This window comes from Mandrillus leucophaeus, unplaced genomic scaffold (assembly GCF_000951045.1).
Source record: "Mandrillus leucophaeus isolate KB7577 unplaced genomic scaffold, Mleu.le_1.0 Scaffold88, whole genome shotgun sequence".
NCBI lineage: Eukaryota > Metazoa > Chordata > Mammalia > Primates > Cercopithecidae > Mandrillus > Mandrillus leucophaeus.
This window is the reverse complement of record NW_012109585.1, coordinates 5,537,513-5,554,027: the sequence shown is the minus strand read 5'-3', so window position 1 is coordinate 5,554,027 and position 16,515 is coordinate 5,537,513. Positions and strand designations below refer to the sequence as shown.

The following is a 16,515-nucleotide window of genomic DNA, read 5'->3' as shown; positions in this document are numbered from 1 at the left end:
TTTCTGAAGACTTCATTATTGGAATTCTATGGGAGTGATCTCACTGAGCTATTTTGGAATAGCAATGTGGCTAGTTGCTTGACCTCCCTCAATGGTTTCACGTGGCTTTTAAAGGGAAGGAAGGGCAGTGCTGACTTTTGGTAAAATGGGCAAAAGGGTCCATGCCAGCAACACAATCACTCAAAGTCCAGATGAGGGATCAGTAAATACAACGTGCCTGAGAGGCGGCCCTTGAGCACATTCCTCTGGTAGATATTAACTTATTAAATTGATTCTGATTACAAACACAAACTTTGCCCCCATCTCACCTGGTAACAATGCAAGAGTCGATGTCAGTCTATAAAAGGAAGTAGGAACTGTCCCTGGCTTTCAGGCTCCAACATCCTCCCTCTGTCAAGATGTGGCACCTCAAACTTTGTGCAGTCCTCATGATCTTCCTCTTGCTGTTGGGCCAGGTAAGGAGGGAAGGATACATATGTGTATGTGTGGAGTGTGGAGATGATAGTGGTGGTGGAACTTGAAAGCTAGACTCAGTCCTGAGGAATGGTTCCTCTGTTCTGAGTCTACAGCATCTGGTGAATGATCATTCTTCCAAGGTGTGCAGCAGGGTGTCAACACTTCCATATCTGAATGTCTTTGCCCTACAGATAGATGGCTCCCCAATACCAGAAGTGAGTTCAGCAAAGAGAAGGCCACGGAGGATGACCCCATTTTGGAGAGGGGTTTCCCTCAGGCCCATTGGAGCCTCCTGCCGGGATGATTCTGAGTGTATCACAAGGCTATGCAGGTACTCCACGAACCTGGGAGTAGGGTTGGGCCAGAGAGCCCTGGAAAGCTGGGCAGAGGAGTGACGAGGGGACACATGAACCTAAGAATAAAGCTGGGATGGAGGAGTTCTAGGCTGAGACTGGGAGCTCCATGGAAAATCCATTAGGCGTTAGGAGCCAAGAACAGCTCCATGTGGGTACCATGAAAGAGTGGTGCCTTTCCATTCTTCAGTCTTTCCTGAACTGGATAGATCAAGTGAAGAGGAAGGAAATGCAGCATAGGTGGCCCTGGTCATTCCTAGACCCAGTCTTAAACTACCCTTTCTTTTCCCCTAGAAAAAGACGCTGTTCCTTAAGTGTGGCCCAGGAATGATGTACATACCAGGGGAAGAAAGGACAGCAGTCACCTCTGACAATGCTCCGTTCTATGGAATATTGATTAGCTGCATTTTGGCTGGAGACACACAAGTGAAGCAATCTTGTATTTTTAATATTTAAAGGCAGATGTATGCTTTAAATTGGTCTCCATTTCTTCTTAGAATGTTGATATATGGATAAGTATAACTAAACTTGTCAATTTAGAGTTTATTTTTCTATGGATACTATTAAATGTCTCAAATTGAAATTTTAGCAGTTTGGAATTCAAGCTTTTGAGGGAAAGAAGGATTCACTTTGTATACTAAAAAAAACAGCATTGCCCAATAATGTGTTAACTTCTCAATCTGGAAAGTGTGGTGAGAGCTACATAATCAACAGCTCCGTAATCAACTTCAGCAAGTTCTTAAGTTGTGGATCCCTTCATTCCATAACTCTTCAGGGAGGTGTCAAAGGTGGTCAAGCTTGGGAGGCTGAAGCAGGAGAATCACTTGAACCTGGGAGGCGGAGGCTGCAGTGAGCCGAGATCATGCCACTGCACTCCAGCCTGGGTGAGAAAGAGAGAGACTCTGTCTCCCAAAAAAAAAAAAAAAAAAAAAAAAGGTCAAGCTTGGCACTTGCCATCTAATGAAGCACCCAGGTTTGTCTATGACTGCCTGAACATAAGGTAGAACAGAAAGAAAGATCTAGTTTAATAAAGCAATAAAAGCCCAAGCCACCAAAAGCACCAAAAGAGATTTATGTTGGGACAAGGTGAATTTTGACATATGCACAAGGACCCATGGCCAGCAAGTTCAGAATTTCTGTAATCAGAAAATGAAACCTCAGCTGGCAGGAACAGACTTTTAAAGAGTAGTAATGGACCTTAAGACACAAAACAAGAATTGCATGAAAAGGGCTCAGTTGAAGAAATATAAAGAGCACAGTGTTCATTAACTTTAATACAGAAAATCTATTTGATATTTATTAAACTTAGTTTCTCCAGCTATGGTTTGGCATTGTACAAAGCATCTTAATGACACAGTAAAGTTAAAAAGATCTTTACAAATTGAAATGTGATACCCTTGTCTCCAAATATTTTAATTGCCATAAATTTGTTTAAAAATACACATTAAACGCATGTTTGACACTCTAAACTTTCTATACTCTCAATACCACAAAATACATATAATATACTATACAGATGTGGAAAAATCTAGTTAGTATATAATACTTTGCTCACCATTAACAGCTTTATCATGTGAAATGCACATACTGACTTAGAAATCCTAGCTTTTGAGCCCCAAAGTACCTCTGAAATTTTAATGTATTGCAACAAATAAAAATCACAGTATGTAATTGAAATTCTGGTTGAAAATGTCAGATGCCTAAATATTTTGGATAAAAGAAACGTAAAACAAAGATTTGGTTCATGTACAAAACAAAGGCATCCTATCAGTCACTAACAGTACCTTTCTGCAAAATCAACAGGCTTTTAATTTATCAGTGACATTACCTCCCCTCCAAAACCCTCCCCAAATATCAAACAATTATTTACCAAATAATTTTAATTTCAAATAAAAGGATTTTCAATAAATATATAAGCATTTCCATCCTCCATATACAAAATTTCTTAAAACCATTCAAAACGGAGGCTAGATAGAAATTTTCATAACTGTGCTTACCAACCCCACAACTGGCCCTCAAAGGGTGCCTTTTCAGGCAATGTCAGCTGGCCAGTTCTGTTGGTGAGCCCCCCACCCCCCACCCCACCACTGTTGAATGCTCATGTTAACGATTTGCCAGGTGTGTGCATAAAGTTGTAAAATGGGGACACTTCTGGAACAGCAACAACAAACTCAACAATATGGAAAATCATGGCATTGATTTGAAAGGCAGCATTTCCAAATTGATATTTTCCAGAGAGGAACATACCAGGTAGAAAATTCCAATGGTTAAAAGCTGAAAAGAAATCCCACATGGAAGCAGTTAAGAGGTCAAAACTGAGTATTACTAGAATTTCTGGGTGGGAGCTTTTTTATTTTTAAGAATGGCAAGTTATGGTTAGCTGAGTAATAGCAGCAAGGAGGAGGTCAATGCTGACATTCCTGAAAGTCAACTTCTTTACATGATGACTACTTAGGGCTGCTATTTTAGGATACTTAAAGATCTCTAAGACTTGGATTAGACTTAACTTGAATACCTTATTCTGTGACCAAATTACATGAAAAGAAGATACATAGTTATTCTTTCCATTCCCTTTTCTGGAGACAGCAAGTTCTAATTAACCATCGGGTTCATGTGAATAGGAGCTTTATAAGACCAGCATCCACTTTACAAACTATTAATAATTTACTTTTTGTCACTTGCTAACTTGGTTTTGGGGTCTAGAGGTCTAAAGTGAATTTCTCCATTGGTGAGTATCTGAAAGACGTGCTCACAAACATGAAAAATTTGGCCTCTTATCGCTACATATTCCAAGGCATTCAATAATTATCTCTTCTATTAATTTTACTGAATAGCAACCTTAGATGTGCAGTATTATTACTGGAAAAAAGCCTGCCTCTTCAATACATTAATGCATAAAGCTGAAATGAAATTTATGTTCCATGTATTAGGGGATATACAGGTATGATAGTTGTCTATATGGGTGTGAAATGCTCTGGCTCCCCAAGTTACTTAGGTTTTTTAAAACAGTCACCCCCAGTAGATGTTCTTGGGACCCAGACACAAACTCCTATAAATCAAAGTATATAATGAGGCCATACTGTTCAATTAGCAACTGGAAAATTAAAATCTTTCCCACCCTGTAAGAGCCCTACGACACTACAGAAGGGCTCAAATACATTTTAAAAGTTAATTTACTACAAATCATAGTAATTAAGCTTTAACAATCTAAAGGAATACACATTGCACCCTTGAACATTAATATTCAAGGTGTCAACAAGAAAGTGTCTTAGATCAATTTAATAAATAATGTGGAAATAGTTGCACTAAGCTAAAATACTAAACACACACATTTTTGACAAACTAATTTCATGTTTTCATACATACATACATATATATAAAGTGTGTATGTGTACATAATTTTAAGATCCAAAGTTGCATACCCTTACACCTAGAAGAGTGCACAGTGTACCCTCCTCTATATAACTAGGCATCACTGACTGGAACAATCACTGGCTGCTCTGACACTCCACAGAGTACTGGCCTCCAGAGCCAGAACTTTCATTTATAACAGGTGCCTTTTGTAGGCTCTTGCTTCAGAATGCAAGTTCATTCATGAAAAAATGTACCAACGTTTCTGTCATTAAATACAAAATGATGCTGTCTGATCTGATTAAACCTTTAATGAAAAGAAACAAACAACAATTTTTTAAAAACTAGTGAATCTAATAAAGCCACAAGTGTGTCATTCAAAGTACAGCCCAAGTGCCTATGAATCCGCCACTGTGAGAGCTTCCAGAAACACAGGTGACTGTGGGCTCACGCACACACTGCTCTCCATTGCTTTTACGCTAGAGAATTAAATCAATGGTGGTCAACATTCTCCACTCTTCGGCAGCTATAGCTGTTAAGTTTATCTGAATTACTCACTGCGTATAAAGTCACTTCTTGGCTACTTGCCCAGAAAAAGGTAGCACTGAGGCAAGGAATGGGCTGGATGCTCTCTAGCCAGACTGGAGCCTGGGCTGAGCTGTGGAAACTCCCCTGAAGGGGAATGCTCCCCACAGCCCAGCCCAGTCCAGCCCAGGCAAGACTACTGTGACGACTGCATCCACTGCAACTGGTTCATTGGTTGCTTGTAAAGAGTCTAATGGTGTATAGGCTGCTGCCTCCTGGCATACAAGTATAGTCATAAAGAGCAGTCAACAGAGTAACTGTTAAAATTGTTGTTTCTATAATTAACCATATATTCAGTACAAGTCTCAGACTAAGTTTTTAGCCACTTGTCAAATTCAGTTTTAAATGGTTAGAAAACACTGAGGACACCTATTGAGGAGGGAGGGAGGAAGGTCACCTGTAAAGGAGTCCAAAGTATGTGCTGGAGCAGATGATGACAAAGACAGAACATCTAAGAAGACAGACGTGAAGGAAAGGGAGTAGTATTTCCATACACTATGACATTGAAAATTCAATCATTTACGATAGGATTTTGATCCACTGCCCATTACTACCTTGTAGGAAAAACCCTCCACAATGAAAAGGTTGAAAAATTCATTCTCCAAAAATTGACACAGTTTTAAAGAGAAAATATTAGAGCAGCACCATAAACCATGCAGGAAACTCTGCTTTAACAAAATATCAGTGTGACCCCAGAAATGCTCCTGCTGCCTTTCAGGACATACAAGAGACTAGAACACACTAGAACGTAGAGGTATCCCATTGGCTGTTGTTGCTGAAAGTCTGAAAGCCCAGAGGATATTCTTTCCATTTCTAAGACATCACAGAAAATTAAGGAATCTGAGTCAGAGAAATCAGAGAATGACAAGACATACATGTACTTGATTAACAACCATTATTTCTTACTAAATAACTATCATGATCATTGAGAAGTTGTCCTCTTATGGAAAACTGTTCCTAGAACACACTAAGGTTAAGTTAGAAAGATATCAGAGGCAATTTCTCCAAGGGAAACTGGTTAAATTCAACATAATTTGTACATCTCAATCTTCAATGATATCTAAAAACAATCTGAAGTACAAAACAGTTAAGAAGCTCTATAAATATGAGGCCACAAGGACAATGAAAGTTCACTAACTTCAGAAATAAGTGTAAAAAAGACTCAAACACAAAGGATTCACTGCACTACTGGACTTGAAACTTTTCTTTGCCTTCGTTCCCCTTTCCTATTTCAAGCCTTAGCAATCATCTACAAATAGTAGTATAATCTTTTTTTCTGACTGGATGGATTCATTTCTGGAATGGGGAGAGGGACAAACTATTTTTCAAAGCAGCATTACCCAATTGGTTAGACTAAGTCATGTACCAAAGCAATAGCTTTTCTGAAAGAACTAATCTTTATATGACCCTAAAGAAAGATTTAAAATGAAAGAGAATTTAACATTATTATTGTAGAAGACCAATCATGTATGGACGATCTGGTCCTAGTGTAAAACTTCAATTGTAAACAATCCATAGAGTCTTCATTTAAAGGTAAGATTTAAGGCACACCAAACATGATAGGGGCATGAAAAATAAAGTATAGAGGGTACATTTCTTACCTTAGACTTCTATATGCACCTTGCAGCAAAAGGTACTTTGATATACAACTCTTACAGAGCCAGCTTCTTAAGCTCTACCCTTGGCTCCCCTCCCTGTCCCGAGAGCTCACACTGAATCAAGTTAGGTACACTTTTCTAGTGTGAAATTTTCTGATTCCATCAGAAACACACATCATTGAAGAGGGCCTTCATAATACAAAAGCAGTAAACACAAGATAGGTTTAAAAAGGAGAAATTCATCATCTCTACATCAGGCATTAGAACTGTAAGTTGTATAGCAAAAGCACACACCAAAGCTCCAGCCTGTTTCTGTATCAGTCACTGCATGCTCATATCAGAGCATCACAATCCAGTATGAGGGGGAAAAAATCTGAAAAATAACTGTAACCGTCAAAGATAATCAATTAAAGACACATAGGCAGCAATCCTCAGGAGTTGGATCATCCTTTTTTCCACAGTAACTTATTCTGTTTCGATTAAGTGTCAAATGATTAGCAACAAAAAATAACATATGGTTTTAATAAAATCCGTAACGTTCAGGATTGTCCTTTTATGAAACCCTTCAACACAAAATGCTTCTTCTAGAAAGTTTGCCCTCCCTCTTTTGTAATGCATTAAATGCAAGTTATAGTCACCGTGTGATTGCTGTAGTGTTATTAACACACATTCACAGTTTTTGAAATAATGCATACCAAATCAGACACATTTCATAGTACATACATGTAGAATGCCATTTTCTCATATTTAAGTGATTTTTTCATGTGTAGAAGAATATCCTTAATACTAACTGTAAATTCCACAATAATAAAATTGGAGTTAAGATTTCAAATATCAGATCAGGTAGTAGGTGTAGAAAGAATATGTCCTTATTTTAGATGAACCAATTCTTACTCTTAGAACAGCTACCACAAAAAGATATTAGGTAATAAAGCTCCCGAAGTATATAAATAAAAATGTCTACATTAAATTTATGCTAAATATTCAACAGAGTAAATTTATAGGCAGAAATAACTAAGTCTTAAACTAGCCCCAATCTGGGAACTTAAAAAAATTAAAATAAATAAAATTTCAATTCATTAGTTATGAATTGCAACTGGAATTTCAATCTTATCATAGCTCATGGAAACCATCTTATCAATATGCTGCAGAATTAAAAGCATTTAAATAACTGTTCACATTGGAAATATTAAAGGGGCCAACTGACATGATGGCTTTGGGTTATCAAAAACAACAACACATGAACCAACGAGGAGAAAACTATTCCTCATTCTTAGTGTCGACTAGGTGGTATGTTATGGCAGTTTTCCTTCGTGATGTGACACAGTGTTGTGGAGAAAATCAGAGGCAACGAGAATGTGTTCAGTTCAAGATACCAACTTGGCATCCTGGCGAAGCCAGTGCAGTCCCTGCCGGGTATAACGAACTAGATCTGTCATGATGCTTGCATTAAAGATGAGAGGGCCCATTACTTTATCCAGTTCAGCAAAGAATTCTAGAAAACCAAAAATATTCATTAAATGATATATACTCTTTTGAATCACTGCTTTAAAATTATGAGATTATAAAACAGCATTCATAAACTCAAAAAAATACCTCCTCCTACACTAAAATGCTTACTGTCTATGTTTTAGAGCAAATCATTCCACAGTCTCTCAAGTTATATTTGTTCCCTAAGTCATGCAACATTTTAAACAGAATGTATGGTCAGAAATTAAGTGTTATGTATAAGCAGGATTCCATGAATGGAAATGATAAATTGCTATTATGTAGTAAATATTATTAAAATGAAGACTTAGTGCCATAATGTGCTACTGATTACTCAAAACATTTTGTGCTTTTGTATAAGAAGCAAGTGATACAAAAAGGAGGATGTTTTTTGCGGGTTTCCTGTAACAGCCTCTGTGAGGTTAGATACTTACGATTACATCAAACTTTCAGCTACAATCATATGCCATGAACCAACTGATAACTAAATCTCATGTTTTTATTTTCATTTATTTTTAGACAGAGTCTCCCTGTCGCCCAGGCTGGAGTGCAGTGGTGTGATCTTGGCTCACTGCAACCCCAGTCTCCTGGGTTCAAGCGATTCTCCCGCCTCTGCCAAATACAAAATACAAAAAAGGTTTTCTTTTTGTGTGTTTTTTTTTTTTTTTTTTTAAAGTAGAGACGGGGTTTCACCATGTTGGCCAGGCTGGTCTTGAAATCCTGACCTTTGGTGATCCACTCGCCTTGGCTTCCCAAAGTGCTGGGATTACAAGGTGTGAGCCACCATGCCCAGCCACAAATTATGTTTTTATAAATACAGCTTTATGGTGAATGTTGGGATTCCTAGCCTGAGCAACGTAATAAGACCTTATCTCTACAAAAAGTAGAAAAATTAGCTGGGTGTGGTGGCACGCATCTGTAGTCCCAGCTACTCAGGAGGCTGAGGCAGGAGGATCACCTGAGCCCAAGAGGTAGAGGCTGCAGTGAGCTGTGACTGTGCCACAGCCTGGGTGACAGTAAAACCCTGTCTCCAAAAAAAAAAAAAAAAAAGTTGGGATTCCACTTTTACCTTTCTCTCACCATAACCTCTCTTTAGGGATAGGAATCTTTTATTTTCATCTGATTACCTGTTCATACTGTATTTAAATATACTCTGTGACAAAATGACACTTGATTGGCTAATGTAGTGTTTCTCTGCAAACGAAGAGAAGCTGCATGCACATATTTGCTAATAACATCTACTAAACAAAATGGTGGTTATACAGTACTTTCCACTAAGGTCTTCAAATACTTTATAATTCTCAATGTCTTTGGTTTGGGAAATAATAAACTTTTAAGGGGCAAAGCCTCAAACAACCTAATTTTAAAGAATGTTAAGAATTCTGGCTGGATGCAGTGGCTCACACCTGTAATCCCAGCACTTTGGAAGGCCAAGGTGGGCAGATCACGAGGTCAGCAGTTCGAGACCAGCCTGGTCCACATGGTGAAACCCCATCTCTACTAAAAATTCAAAAGTTAGCTGTGCGTGGTGGTGGGCACCTGTAATCCCAGCTACTCAAGAGGCTAGAAACCAGAAGGTGGCACTGAGTCGAGATTGTGCCACTGCTCTCCAGCCTGGGCAACAAGAGTGAAACTCCATCTCATTAAAAAAAAAAAAAAATTTCTATTCATTTCCTAGTCTCCTTTATTTCATAGGTTTCTTCCAATACACCTAAAAATCCAGTATGAACATGCTTTCTTATACATTAACCTTCTCAGATGTACAGATGTTTGGATGTAATCCTATGCCTATTGCCAAATTTACTATTAATCATCCTAGGGTAGAACATATATTTTATTACTTTTATGGTATGAGCTACATTTAATGTGCCAGAATAGAGGCACATTCATCTTAGACCAAGAACTATTTTCAGTTTAGTTTTGTCACCAGAATCACGAGAGGTATCTTTTGACCAAATTCAGTTTCATTTAGTGTAACTGCTAAGCAATGAAGACTATTAACAAAGATTATCATTAACTCTAAAGTAAATAATAAAACTAAATATAGACTAAATACTTAACTAAATTATAAAAGTTCCTTCTAACAATTCCATCCCTTGAAGTTTATCCAGAAACCTACCTACCTTTTTGCTCTTTGGAAAGCTGTTCAGCTTGGTCCCAAATTTCGGTGGCATAGAGGAAGTTGGACGTGACCTGAACATAGCTGGCTGCCATCTGGTGGATCTTCTGTGGAATGGTCACTGAAGAGCCACTTGCAGAAGCACTACTGGCCCCAGATGAATAATTTCCTGAATTGCCTGGTGACAGCTTTGGAGAAACAGGGGAAGGCATCCCCACAGCTTTGCTACACAACAGAAATAGGAAGCTTGTTCATATGGACATGGTGAGCATTATAAAATCAAGTACTACTAGCTCTTTCTTCATGAAAGCATTTAAAATGTAAAGATTCTCTTAAACTAGATGGGTTTGCAGACAACTACAATTTCTTCTAAATAAGTACTATAATCTTGTAATTCATAACCTTATTATCTTAGAATTTATACCCTTTAATGAATGACAACAAAACAAGAGATGGACAATAACTGAAGAAGTCATGCACCTTGTTAGTGACAGTTCAAAGACTTAAAAGCCAGATCCCCTCACTCTCTGCTCAACACTTTCCATCTATTCAGGCATATAATTACATACTTTTCATACTGTTTTGTAGAAAGTTTGGTGGAATTCACATTTAACCTAAAAAACTGTGGTAGAAGATGGGAACATCTTTTATTGAACTCCATAATTTCTGACACTTTCCTAGTTTAACCAAATTACTCAGAGCTGACAGAGGTACAGCTCTCTCAAGCAACTGTAATCACCCCAAGCTTCCTGCCAATTAAACATGTCTTAGAAAACATGTATGTTGAAATCTGGCAGGTTCATTTCAGGAGTTCTAAAATTTGTGAAATGTTCAAGACTGTGATCACACACTAAAAGAAAGGAAAAATCAAAAGTTGGAAGAAAAATAAATTTGTGTGTTTGTGTGTGTGTATGTGTATATGTGTGTGTGCATATATATATATATATATATTTTTTTTTTTTTTTTTTGGGTGGGGGAGACACTCTTGCTCTGTCACCCAAGCTGGAGTGCAGTGGCACGATCTCGACTTAGTGCAACCTCCACCTCCCTGGTTCCAATGATTCACCTGCCTCAGCCTCCGGAGTAGCTAGGATTACAGGTGTGCACAACACCACACCCGGCTAATTTTTGTATTTTTTAGTACAGATGGGGTTTCACCATGTTGGCCAGGCTGGTCTTTAACTCCTGACCTTGTGATCTGCCCACCTCGGCCTCTCAAAGTGCTGGGATTACAGGCGTGAGCCACCACGCCCAGCTTGTTTGTATTTTTATCTGCACTTTTAACATTATAAACTTATGTAAAAAAATACATGCAGGACAAAGAACATCAATTCTTATAAACATAATAACTGAACAGATAAAATTAAAAAGGTTCCATGGTGTTTTTCATCCTTTGGGAGATCAGTGGGATGAGAGTGACATGGAGATGGAGGAGAAATCACAATCATGTCACTGTTACTAAATTCTGGCAGTGCCAAGATTTGACTAAAGATAAGCCTGCTGTGATAAGTCCAAGTAACTATGGAAATCAAACTGTGAAAAGGGTTGAGTGCTAGTAAAAACTCAGATTTCTTAACAGGTGAAATGTCTCATATCTATAATCTTTATGATTATGTTCACTTATATTTTCAATTCATAAAAAATAGAGAAAAAATTATAACTTCTAAAAATATTTTATCAGAGACTGTTTTACTTATTTAACAAGTAGTCATCTTTCCATTTTTGGAAATTGGACCATACTCATTTTACTTTTATTGTCACAAATAATATTTTACATAATAAAATTTTACCTACCTTCCCAAGCCAGGCGATGGTGCTTGAGAATTATTATAAGAATTCTGTGGAAAAAATAAAATGTACTTAACAACAACAAAAACCACCACTACTTTATAAAGTTCTAAATATATTTAAAAGCACTGGGTCAGAGCTGATCGCAAGCAGCTTTAAATATTTAAGACACCAAAACGTGTGTGTGTGTGTGTAAAAGTACAACAGAAAGAAATTATTAGGTGAGAGCTGGGGTGTTCTGGAAGACTTCACAGAAAAGGCAAGGAAAGAATGAGTAACACATGGATAAAGGGAAGGGGGATAAGTCCCAGCTACTCCCAGCTACCTGAGAGTAGCTGCAGTGAGCCATGATCATTTTTTTTTTAAAAAACTCTCTCTTAAAAAAGGGGGTGGGTGGGTGGGTGGAGAGAGGGGAGAGATGAATCATACTACGCACAAAGGCTGCAGAAAAGACAATGTATGTGGCCCCATGCAGTTTGCCTAAAGCAGAGGTTTAGACAAGAAACAAGAGAGAGAGCCCTTGGGGCCAGGGTAGGGAGTTTAAACTTGACCTAGCAGGGAACTACTGAAGGGTTCCAAGTCATAATCAGAGGCAGATTTTAGCAGGATTTATGTGGCGCTGGCCTGAAGAAACACAGGAAAACCTTTTAGGCAACTAAGATAGTAGTCGGAAAAGGATGGCATGAAAACAAAAGATTTTTTTTTTTTTTGAGACAGAGTCTCTCTCTGTCACCAGGCTGGAGTGCAGTGGCCTGATCTTGGCTCACTGCCGCCTCCGCCTCCGGGGTTCAAGCAGTTCTCCTGCCTCAGCCTCCCAAGTAGCTGGGACTACAGGCGTGTGGCACCACGCCCGGCTAATTTTTATATATTTAGTAGAGATGGGGTTTCACCATGTTGGCCAGGATGGTCTCGATCTCTTGACCTTGTGATCTACCTGCCTCGGCCTCCCAAAGTGCTAGGATTACAGGTGTGAGCCACCTCACCTGGCCGAAAACAAATTATCATTTAAAAAGTAAATACAGCCACTGCACATGGCTACCAGAGTTCTACCATCAGATACACGTACATTAAAAAACTTGAAGAAACCTCCAACTTATTTGAAAGGTCCCAAACAGTAGCTCCTCCCCTGATGTGTTTGCATAATCATGAGGGCAGTTCTGGGGTGGGGATGGGAGACTGCAAATTTTGTCTCCTAGGAAATGGACCTTGTGCTTCTGTATGCTTACCTTCAGGTGCTCTGTCAGTGTCTTTGAGTACTTCAAAGCATTTTCTTTCTTCAGTTTGAAAAGCCTCAGGTACAGCAAAGACTCGCATCGCAGGCTAGCCAATGGAAAAGGGCAGCTTATTTACCAGGACAGCAAACTGTGGCCAGATCTGCACAGTCTTTGCATTGTGCAGGAGACTGGCTCATGTGACCATGGCATAGGCCACAACATTAACCCTTAGGCAAAACCAACAGATGTGTTCTTATTGTGGTACACGTCCTACAGAGGGGAAGATGGCTAAGAAGCCTAGGACTAGCCTCTCATTATTTGCTGACATTCCAAAATCCAAACCTTATCCATAGGACACCAACGTGTCATGAAGTTTTAAAAATTACGAAGGGGTAGAATTTCCAAACCAAAGTGTAAATAATCTAAAATTAAAAAACAAAAACTAAGAAACTCAACTACAAATATTACAAACCAAAACATAGCTTACAAAGACCCTGCAGGATCATCCCTGCCTATCTCTCCAGTCACACCCAATTCTCGCTGGTCTTCTTTTAGTTCCTTGAAAGTTTCCCATTCCTTTCCACCATCCAGCCCTTGTACATGTTGTTCCCTCTAAATAGAGTAGGTCTCCCTACCCTCTACTGTTACAGTTACATATACTTTTCTTTCAAAACACTTAATTCATATGGACCTGTATGATGATTTGTTTGATTTCTGTCTTCTCACACTAGACTATACTCCATGATGAACAGGGCTGTGTTAGTTTTCTTCTTAGCTGCATTCCCAGTGTTAAATACAGTGCCAGGTAAAGACCTATAACAATCGAACTGATAATATCTCACTGGGATGAAGCAAACAAGTCACATCCTTTATTCTGAGCAAACTAGATGCCTGCTCCCTAAGGAAAAGCATGGGTGAATGGAGAGAGAGGGTACCAAAAGAAGAGTGTGGAAAAGTGATTATTCAAGACCATGGACGTTTCTACCATCAGTCCCACAAAGCCAAGGCTTTCATCAAGAAGGAAATGGATCAGCGACTGACAACTCAAACTTTTCAGTAGGAATTCTGAGTTACTTCCTGCTTGACCCGTCAAGAACAGATTTAAGACACGATTATGGAAGGCTGATTCAAGGAAAACATTCAGAAGAGCACACACAGCACTATTTATTATAGAACTTCCTGTCATCTAGCAGAGGCTAGAACACAGAAAACTCACCAAAGTACTGTGAGTCGTTTATCTGCAGCTGTAGCATCTGGTGCCAAGTAATTCTTTAGCTTCATAGTGTATCTGTTGAGTTACAATAACAAACAAATGACAAACAGAATACTTCACCTTGATCTTATGATTTCACTTGTCCTTAAAACATTAGAATTTCAAACCTAAATAAAAGCAAAAATACTCATTGAAGTATCTACTTCTCCTTTATCTAAGGACATTAAAGGATTATACACCCTCTTCCGTTTACTATGTATCAGCCCCTTCCTAGATGGACCAGAGAAACAATGTTATTGCCAATGATCTGCCAAGTTTTTCCACTTACTTGATGAGATCCACTGTCTCTGAATACATAGGGAATGGGGATTTGGATTCCTGAGCATTTTTCTCTAATGCATTCCCACATTCAATGAAAGATACCACAGCATCAAGATAGTATACAGCTTTCTCAAACCTATCAGACTGAAGAAAGGAGAGAATGCAAGTAATGAGTAGTGATCTACTATGGCTACAAACATCAAAAGATTACTTAAGTTAATTTGATTAAATATATAAGTGTAAGGAGAATATTTACATACCAATGCATCTGCATTGTGCTTTAGCTTTTTTGCTTCTTGTAAATAATGGTCTGCTGAATAATTTCTGCAAGGTAAATTTTCATCATAAATAGAATAGTAAATATTTTCATAATACGAGTTCATTTCAGTATCTAGTATCCCTCAGTTTTTATGTCCTCAAACAAAGAAAATGAGCTATTACTAAGTATTTGTTTCAATATTTTCTGACAAATGTTTGTATCAGGTTAAAAGCGTAAGTTGTTTTGACCAACTCATGGCAAATCTAATTAGGAAAATAGAAATCAAGCTCCCTGGTATCAAATACTAAGTTACTCAAGTTGACTGAGAGATTAAGCATAAATAAAATGAGAGTAGGAGAAATAACCTTTTTATTAAAATAGAGGAAAAAACAATATTGCTCTTCCTCATCTAAGAAACCCTCCATTTTAACAGTGATGTCAGCAGTAGTAAGATTCTTCTACTGGAAGGCAGATCATTCACATCCCCCATGGGAGTCATGGAGTTAAGCTAAAGGAACAGTACTTGGACTAGTGGGTACTGTTCAAATTGAAACCTGAATATTCTGCAGATCATACATAAGTATACATCCTTCTGATCAATGATAGATTTATTTATTTATTTTTTTTTTTGAGACGGAGTCTCACTCTGTCGCCCAGGCAGGAGTGCAGTGGCGCGATCTCGGCTCACTGCAACCTCTGCCTCCCAGGTTCAAACAATTCTCCTGCCTCAGCCTCCTGAATAGCTGCGATTACAGGGGCGCACCACCACACCCAGCTAATTTTTGTATTTTTAGTACAGACAGGGTTTCTCCATGTTGGTCAGGCTGGTCTCAAACTCCTGACCTCGTGATCCGCCTGCCTGGGCCTCCCAAAGTGCTGGGATTACAAGTGTGAGCCACCGCGCCCGGCCGATGATAGAAATTAAAATGAGTTTCTTACATGCTGACTGGAATCATTTCTTAAATACACATACAAAAAATCATATTATCTCACCTGTCATCAAAGACAAGCTTTGTTCTCCGAGGCTTAGAAGAATCAAGAGTTGGTGCAGATGGAGGACAATTAGAGGAGCTACTTGGAGCCTTTTCCTGACCAAAAAAATATATAACTACAATGAAAACTGTAAGGAGATTAAAAATGAAACTAATAGCATTTCTTCAGCCACTGGTAAAAAGGAAACGAAATTTCATTGCCTTTCATAATGAATTTCCTTGTTACAAAACTTTTATAAACTTCATAATGTAAATTAAAAAAAAAAAAACAATGGGTCCATTTTATATAACTGAAATATTCATTCTAATATTTATATAAGGGTCTACTACATGCCAAGCACTGGCCAAGGCAGTTATTAAAACATAAGGAAGACAAAAGCCTAGTATGAAAATGGCAGCACTACTTACAGCAAATTTATTGGTAGTTACTGGTCAATGAAAACAGCAATAATATTAACAGCATCTAATGTCTACTATGTGCTTACAACTTAGCAGGCACTAAGTTAACTAAGTACTTAGCATTATTGTTAATCCTTTAACAAACCTATGAAATAAGTACTGCTATTAAGATAAAATGAAAAAGCAGTCTCAAGGAGGTTGAGTAACTTGCCTAAGTTCAAACAGGTTTTAAGTGGCATTCCTGGAATTTGAGTTTTAAATTCAGAATTGCCAGACTTCAAAAGCCAAGTTACTTTCTTAAACTTTACTCTGCCTCTCATCCACATGTCTTTTTTTTATTTTAAGAGATGAAGTCTTGCTATGTTGCCCAGGTTGATCT

At 38.3% G+C, this 16,515-nt stretch overlaps 2 protein-coding genes across 3 annotated transcripts in view; one reads left to right on the top strand and one right to left on the bottom strand.

Moving 5' to 3' along the window:
• Positions 1–375: 375 nt before the first annotated feature.
• Positions 376–1,392, top strand: LEAP2 (liver expressed antimicrobial peptide 2). Of its 2 annotated transcripts, XM_011969247.1 has the most exons (3): positions 376–455; positions 648–787; positions 1,104–1,381. In XM_011969247.1, the coding sequence occupies exons 1-3, from the start codon at positions 399–401 to the stop codon at positions 1,138–1,140; spliced, it is 234 nt and encodes a 77-aa protein (XP_011824637.1). In that variant the 5' UTR covers positions 376–398; the 3' UTR covers positions 1,141–1,381. The 2 variants fall into 2 exon arrangements, with proteins under 2 accessions (XP_011824637.1, XP_011824636.1); XM_011969246.1 differs by having other exon boundaries at positions 382–455; positions 648–1,392.
• Positions 1,393–2,074: 682 nt separating this feature from the next.
• Positions 2,075–16,515, bottom strand: part of AFF4 (AF4/FMR2 family, member 4) — a 71,964-nt gene continuing 57,523 nt past the window's right edge. Inside the window, exons 13-20 of the mRNA XM_011969303.1 lie at positions 15,739–15,833; positions 14,747–14,810; positions 14,494–14,630; positions 14,169–14,240; positions 12,965–13,058; positions 11,745–11,788; positions 9,955–10,175; positions 2,075–7,838 (exon numbers count right to left, since the gene is read on the bottom strand). Coding sequence (XP_011824693.1) covers positions 7,711–7,838; positions 9,955–10,175; positions 11,745–11,788; positions 12,965–13,058; positions 14,169–14,240; positions 14,494–14,630; positions 14,747–14,810; positions 15,739–15,833 — 855 coding nt within the window. The 3' untranslated portion in view covers positions 2,075–7,710. The remainder of the gene's footprint in view (positions 7,839–9,954; positions 10,176–11,744; positions 11,789–12,964; positions 13,059–14,168; positions 14,241–14,493; positions 14,631–14,746; positions 14,811–15,738; positions 15,834–16,515) is intronic.